Consider the following 7,785-nt stretch of genomic DNA (forward strand, 5'->3'; position numbering starts at 1 on the left):
CCCGAGTCCCGGTGGCAGCAATCCCGCTGCGGGATGAACCTCGCCCCGCTCCGCTCCTGCCCCGGACCCGCCGCCGAGGCGTCTCCTGGCAACCGGCTGGCCGCTTCCGCTTCCGGGGCGAGCGCGGAGATGGCGGCGGCCGCCGAGGAAGCGGAGGCGACGGACTGGTAACAGACCCCTACCTTCCCTGGTCTCTGCATCCCCCCGCGTGCCCGCACCCTTCCCAGTCCCCGCACACCTGCTGTCCCGCACCCCCGGCTCGCCGGGGCCGTCTGACCCCCGCTTGGTCGGTTCCCGCAGGGCGCTGCCGCCGGAGGTGGAGGTGCTGGAGTCTATCTACCTGGAGGAGCTGCAAGTGGCGCGGGGCCTGGGCAGGTACGTCCCGCATTCCCCATCCCCATCCCCAGCCCGGCTCCGCGCCGCCCTCCTCACCCCGACCTGCCCCTTCTCCAGGAGGGAGCCTTGGGAGATCAGCATCACCCTGCACCCTGCCACGGCCCAGGACCAGGACTCCCAGTACGTCCGCTTCACCCTGGTGCTCTCCGTACCCCCTCAGGTAGGCTGCCCGCGCCCCCCGCGCCCCTGCACCTCCGGGCCTTGGGCCTCTCCACATTCCTTGTTGTGCTTTGGGTGTTTCTCTTTTATCCTAGTATCCTGATAAAGCACCGGAGATATCCATCAGGAATCCGCGGGGGCTGTCAGATGAGCAAATTCAAAAGTGAGTGCCAGGAGGGTGGCGAATGGTGATCCTTTCCTCCAGATATCCAGGAGGCAGAACTGATGGACAAACCTTCTCTAATTCACGTGACTTCCCGTGTCTGGTTAACAGATGGATACAGGTCCCTAAATCACTTTGTCCTGAATCTTTCAGGAGCCACTGGTGCTGAATTTGACACAGAGGGGTTCACCTTGTGGTTGTTCCTTTGTAGTCCCCCTGAAATGTTACTTGAATCCTCAGGGCTCTGCAAGTTGCTAGCCCTGCCCTGGCAGAGGTGGGACTGATCCAAGTCCTCGGGCAGCCCGTTGTTGCCTTTGTGCCTCGGTCCTTGGCACAGTGGAATGTGTGCAAAGACCTTGGTGCCTGCTAGCAGTACAAGAGTATGTGGCTGCTCCCAACAGACCTGCTCAGGGGCTGCTGTCAGATAAACAAAGCCTGGGATTCACCAAAACCAAAGGGTGCTGGGTGAGCTCAAGCTGAGGCCATCAGCAGATCTGCTCCTGCAAGTCCTGTCGTGACAAAGGCTTCCTGTGCACTAGCTTGTGGGGAACCAGGACAGCACGTGAATATGTGTGTGCATGTGTGCCTGTTCTGTGCTCCAAGCAAAGCCTGAAGCCCAGTGCTCTCTTTCTTCTTCTTATCATCATGGCATGATGGCAGGTATGTGGGTTAGTGAAAAGGTGTAGCTAAATTTGTGTTAAGGATTTCTGCTGCTTTGCTGTAGGATTTCCCAGACTCTCAGAAGTGTTGCTGAAGCCAGGCTGGGGACAGAGGTGCTCTATGAACTGATCGAGGTGAGAGTGAGGAGATTGGGTGTGACCAGCCACAGACACTGATCCCTGGCTGCCGAAGGGATGGGACATCCCTGAGCCCATGGGCAGGCCAGTGAGTAAAACATTTGCTTTAATGCTTTCACAGAAGGGAAAGGAGATCCTCACTGACAACAATATTCCTCAAGGACAGTGTGTAATCTGCCTCTATGGATTCCAGGTAGGCATGTGTCTCCTGACCCCACAAACTGACTGGGAGGTGAGGCAAGAGAACAGGAAGTCTGACGCTGGGATATCAGCATGGGACCAAGATGCACCCCAGCAGCCCCCTGCCTCCCATTCTGCACAGGGCCCTTCCTAGTGTAATACATGCTGCTCTTCCCATCAACCTCTAGATAATCTTTTACAGAAAATGGGTATGGGGCAGCAAGAGATGCTTTAGCATCTCCAAAGAACCGTAGGCTCTGGGGCTAGATGATGGTGCATTTCAGCTTCCCTGTGTTGGCTACACCTCACCTGGAGTTCAGCACACAGGTGGTCAGGAGGGACTAGAACATATCCATGCAGGTGCTGAGGTCTGTGGGGATAGGGGAGCAGGCCTTACCAGGATTGCAAGGAAAGTCACCACCTGCCTATAACATGTCAGGTGGGAAGATTGCTGGTTACACAGGAACACATACAGAGAAATCAGTCATAAAATCTTTGCATCTTGACATTAGGAGTGTTTCTAACATTTGGAAGAAAAAGCAGCATACCAGTAATTGCTGAGGGAGTGGAGATGCAGCCCAACAGAAGATGCTGAGTGGCTCTGCCAGCACTAGCGATAGTTCCCCATGATACCACTGGCATGGAAATGAAAACACAGCTCAGCTGCTCAGCTGGGTGGTTACACAACTCTTTGCTTAGAAATTCTTGAAAGATGCCCTTTTCTTTTGACAGGAGAAAGAAGCCTTCACAAAGACGCAGTGCTACCACTACTTCCACTCCCACTGTCTGGCCCGCTATGCCCAGCACATGGAGGAGGAGATCCTCATGCAGCAGGAGGAGAGAGAGCAGCACCTTGCGCCGTCCCCCAAACAGGTACTGGGCCTCCTTCACAGACACTTCTAACATCTGTGTCACCCTCTTTGGGACATGTAGCCTATGCTGAGGATCAGCAGGGATTAGACTAAGTTATTTTCAAGGGCCCTTTCTGACCAAACAAGTTGGTTTATTGGATCTCTGGGTCAGTGCCTGCTGTGTGAGGGGGTAAGGGAGTTGCATTTTTAGACTTCTAGAACCACAGAAATTAGAAAAAAGAGCTCCTTTCCTAGTCCTAGTCCTTGAAACATGGGGAGCTGCAGCAGGGAAAACACAGTCACCTGTGTTTTGGAGTGATAAAACCTGCCTAGCACCTGTTGGAACAGTTGCCAGCTGCAGAGCAAACAGCACAGCTGAGTATGGAACAAATCAAAGGCTCCTTCCTACAAACCCTTTCAAAGAGGTGCTGCTTATATGACACATTCCACTTTGGAGCAGAAAAAAATAGATCCTAGGCTGAGGGCTGAAGCCATATGTGTTGACAGAGGTGCTTTGTAAAACAGTCAGCTGCTGGAGCACAAATCCCACCATGCCTCATGTGGAGACACCTTCCATAGCAGTTGTTGAGATGCCACGCTGTTTTCATGCTGCTGGAACCCCTCTGGGCTTCCTTACCTTGGCAGAAGAGTGAAGACCACCCTGTTCCACTTCCAGGGTGGGGTTATGGAGCAGTGCATGAGCTCGATCCCAAACAGGGTTTGCTATCATCTCTTGCCTCCCCACAGGAAGTTGGTGTGCAGTGTCCTGTCTGTCGGGAGACCCTGGTCTACGACCTTTGTGCTCTGAAGGCAGCACCGCCCCCACAGCACCCTCTGGTAAGAGATGAGGGCTCACCTGCCCGGCTGGGCCTTCTCACTGGCTAGCTTCAACTGGGACATTGTGAGGGAGATGAATGCATGCACACTCTCTCTCAGGCCCTCCTAGATGCCCCATCCAAAGGGCAGCTCACAGAGAGCAGGTTCAGTTGTATAGCCCTGAGTTGGGCAGATGTGCTGAGGGAGAGGTGATTCTGCCATGGGGAACACTCCTGCACTCTCTGGGATAGAACAGGTCAGGAGAGTGACCTGATGGTAGCTGCTCTGCATCCCACCCCACAGCAGGATGGCCCAAGGCAGTCACTGCAGAAACAGTGGGTCTGCACTGGGATGCTCAGCTTCTGTCCAGGGATTTCCCATGCATCTGTAGGCCTGGTCAATGTGGCAGAAGGAAGCAGGTTGCCTGGCACTGTGCGAAGAAGGGTTTGGGGAGTAGCTCCCAGCTCTGCCACTGCCTATCTACACTAGGTGTTGAGAGAGCTCTTACCCTGCCTTGCTTTCTTCTGCTCAGGAGCCATACAGGCCAGATGCCAAGGTGCTGCAGCACCAGGAAGAACTGCGCTTGATTTTCAAGAGACAGCAAGAGAAAGGGGGAATCATCGACCCTGAGGCAGAGAGGAACCGATATTTCATCAGCCTCCAGGCGGTATGGCACTGGGGGCAAAGAGCTGCTGAGGGGGCTCTGGGCTGCAGCACCTCGCACTGTCATCTCCTGTGGGACACCCCTGTCCTTTTCTTAACTGGTGGCTTCTTGCTTTCAGCCTCCAACTGCTGTGGATCCAGGCCAAGCAGCCACTGCCTCTGAGCTGTCGGTGAGTGCCCGTGCTGCGGACGTGCCCCAGCCGCCCAGCCAAGCCTCGGCTCCCGAGCCAGCTGGGGCATCAGAGGCCAGGGTGGAACCCGGGCGGCCTGAGAGGTCTGCTGTGCCCAGAGAGCAACTGAGCAAGAGGGAAAGGCACAGAGGGGAGAGGCCAGGCTCCAGAGGCCGGGGCAGGCAGCTGTGCAGTGGCCCACAGGAACCAGGAGAGGAAGCCTGTCATCCCCTCCACGCCTCCAGGGGGCCCAGGGTCTTCAGCCAGCGACCAGAGCGTAGACCTGCTGGACGGCACAGCCAGGAGTTTTCAAAGCCTCATAGTAGAAGCAGGGCTGCTCCCTTGGCTGAAGGAAAAGAGATGTGCCATGAAGACCCCTCACCAGCAACAGAAACTGTGGACTTGAAAGAGGAGCACCATGATGTGGAGAAATGGAGCACAGAGGAGGGGACTGAGGCTCGGGGCAGGAAAAAGGAGAACATTATGTTCAACCGCAGTGACCACAAAGCTGCCCCCAACTGGCAGAGCCACCATAGGCACTGGGATTGTGGAAGGTGGGAGAGGTCCAGAGTTCAGGAGCGTGGTTCCTACCCCAGAGCACCAAGAGGGCGAGGGGTATTCAGGCCCAGTGGACATCGAGAAGCCCATCTTGAGAAGGAGAGTGGCTCCTAGCAGGAATGATGAGGGGCTGGGCTGGGGGAAAAAAGGGCTGTTTCTGGGGAGAACAATGAAGGCTCTGATGAAGCAGTAGCAAGCAGATACTGTACCCCCTGGAAGGGAGGAGGTAGGTGGCATATGGGACAGCTTGGGACAGGCAGTGTCGCCAGGGTATGTACAATGTAGAGCATCCTGGCATGAGCGGCTGGTTGTTGCCAGCATTGGAGAAGTGGAATTCTGACAGATCAGATCAGCCTTGGTCTCAGAGGACCCAGAAGACAGAGGTAGCTTTGGGGAGCTGCAGCCATCATCCCCATAGGTGAAATGCCAAGATATGTGCACACCTACAAAGGGACTGAGCCCAGCATGGTGCCATGGCAGAGCCAAAGCGTCGCAAGACCTTCCCCAGAAGCCAGTGGAGCTGTGGTGGTGCCAGGGCAATATCTTGGAGCTCAGCTCCACTTGCTCTGTCCCCCATTCCTTCTCAGAGCACCTTCTCAACTGCTGGGATTGGCCAGGCAAGTCCTTATTACACAGAACATTGCCCACTCCCTGCCAAGAGACTCAGGTTAAGCTTAAGTTAACACATTGGCTGTCTGGTGGCTAAGGCTTCACCTTAGCTCCTGCTTCTCCAGGAAGCCCATATTTAGCTGGAGCTCCTGCCCTGTCTTTCAGCTACTTTTGTGCAGGCTGAAGCTGATGGGGGAACCTCAGAAAAGAGTACTCTGCTTTGTAACCTGTGCGTGTCAGAATCCCCCTCCAAGACCAGGCTGTCTCTTGGTACTTCTGACAACTCAGAAGTGAAGACATGCTCCAATATTTTGGATTGTGCTACCCTCTTGTAATCTTCAAGCTGATACTGCTTAAATGAGGATTTGCTGTTTAAAATAACTTGGTGCAGTTACGTCTGCTGCTGCTCCACAGATGTAAATAGTGTCCCAATCCAAAGCCATGAAGAGTGATCCTAAGCCTCTGATGTGGGGCAATGCTATTAAATTCATTCACTGGGTCTTCTCCAGAGCCTGCTCCCTTTGTTTCCTCTGCCCTCTTGCTCCTGTTTGTTGCTTTTTGGAGCAAAGGTGTTGATCCCTGGTATTTCTCAATTCCTTCCCTGTTCCCTACAACCAGGGCTGAGGCAGAGACCTTCTCCTGGCACTCCTGGGTGGCAGGAAGGCTCCCTGCTTTGCTTGGCTTAGTGTAAGCTCTGCCTCACCTGGAGACTACTGATTCCTTCACACTTGTTTGTGCCTTGTCCCTCACCTCTTGTGCCCACACGTGGTCCTCCTGCTAAGTGCAAAAATAGCAGTGCTATAATGGATTTGCCAGAACTTCATGTGAGATCCCCAGGAAACCAACGGCGGTGTGTGCCAGGAGGACATTTGCCAGTGCACACATCTGTCTGTCTGAGCTTTGGCACATGAAAGTTGCACTAACCCCTTTCTTGACTGAGAACTCATCTGCTGCCCTGCTTACTCCATGCCTGGTCTTGACCTGAAGGAGTTGGTCTAACCTGCTGCCCAAGAACCTTCTGTGCTTAAATTTCCAACACTGGTTTATTTTCAACCCTAATGCTCTAAAATAATTTTTTTTTTCTCCCTCCTTGACCTGAGCCTACACTACTTGTCCTGAGCTGGGTGATCTGAGAGACAGATGATGTGCCCTCCTGTGGATGAGGGTTGAGCACTCGTGCCCTGAAGAGAGCCCTTATTTTTCTTCAGTGCTCCCTCTGTCCTTGTTCAGCTGGTTTCTGGGGGAATGGCCTGCCCACACTTGGGCGAAAAGGCGCAAACTTTACCTGACATTGGTGCTGGTTCTGCTGCCTCTTGCCTTCACTGGTGAAACTGCTGTGCCCCAAGAAAGGCACTTGATTGTGTCCTGAAAGAAACATGGAAGATCTCTGCCCCTCACGGCAGCTGAAGCTCCTTGGCTTCCTCTGGTGAGCCAGGATTACTCTCAGGAAGAAAGTTGCCGTGCCATGTTTGGAGCATGAGAATTCAGCCAATGGAAATCAGAGTGAGGACTTGGATAACTTCAATCAAATGCCAAATGTGTTGGTGGGAAGGGATTTTTTGCTGGGAATAGTGCTTTAGGAAGGGCCCTCTCTGACTCACTGCTGTCAGCCTGGAGCAGAGGGCATTTTGCAACAGTATGTGGAAATGAATTTGGGATAAACAAACCAAACCTCCAGGTCAGAGGGGAGGAAGGGAGCCTGCATGCTGACCTGGCTCCCCTTGCTTGGTGTCCACCTGTGTCACTTACCTACCTCACAAGGCTGTTGTGAGGCTTAACTGGCAAAAGCCCTCAGGCCGGGCAGAAAGGCACTGGCAGCATCTGTAGCATTAACACTATTAAAAGCAAGCAGCAAGAAATGTTGCATGTCGTGGCATCGGGTCCCTCTGGATCCCCCCCAAACACTCCCCATTCTCCCAGACAGCTGTGGAATATTTGTCTGTCACTCACTGGCCAGTTTTGACCCCCAGCTTTGAGGGAAGAAGCTGGATCTGAGCAGCCAGCCTCTGGGAAAGCTAGACACAGGGTTTGAGATGCCAACAAGCACCATCCTGCTCCTTCACTTGCAGAAACATTTGTGCAAGTCTGGGGATGCATTAAAGCAGTGCCTGTTTGCACCAAAATCCATCCAGGTGCCATTGACTGTGTCCCTGTGTATTGCCACGTGCTCTTGGCTATGCCCTTGGACCCACAGGGAAGAGCCTAGAGGAGGGCTAAGCAGTGACCTGCAATTTGGGTTTGGCTTGGAACCCACTCCCCCACCCCAAGCAAGGTAATGCAACCCCCAAAACTGACCACTTTAACACTGGACTGGCTCTGGGGAAACTCATTTTCAGGATTTTGAAAGAGGGACTGGAAGGGGAGAGCTCTTGGGAAGATATGCTATAACTGGCCAAGGCCTTTCATCTGCCCTTATACAGCTC

The 7,785-nt window shown here is 53.9% G+C and overlaps 1 protein-coding gene across 1 annotated transcript; it reads left to right on the forward strand.

The window, feature by feature from the left end:
• Positions 1-122: 122 nt before the first annotated feature.
• On the forward strand, positions 123-7,491 carry RNF25 (ring finger protein 25). Its single transcript, XM_066190151.1, has 10 exons — positions 123-167; positions 301-375; positions 454-556; positions 651-718; positions 1,443-1,512; positions 1,637-1,708; positions 2,428-2,568; positions 3,294-3,383; positions 3,895-4,029; positions 4,145-7,491. Exons 1-10 carry the CDS (start codon positions 130-132, stop codon positions 4,865-4,867), a joined length of 1,515 nt encoding a protein of 504 aa, XP_066046248.1. The 5' UTR covers positions 123-129; the 3' UTR covers positions 4,868-7,491.
• The last annotated feature ends 294 nt before the right edge of the window (positions 7,492-7,785 follow it).

The sequence above is a fragment of the Chamaea fasciata genome, unplaced genomic scaffold (assembly GCF_029207755.1).
Source record: "Chamaea fasciata isolate MVZ Bird 193981 ecotype frontalis unplaced genomic scaffold, bChaFas1.0.hap1 SCAF_8, whole genome shotgun sequence".
NCBI lineage: Eukaryota > Metazoa > Chordata > Aves > Passeriformes > Sylviidae > Chamaea > Chamaea fasciata.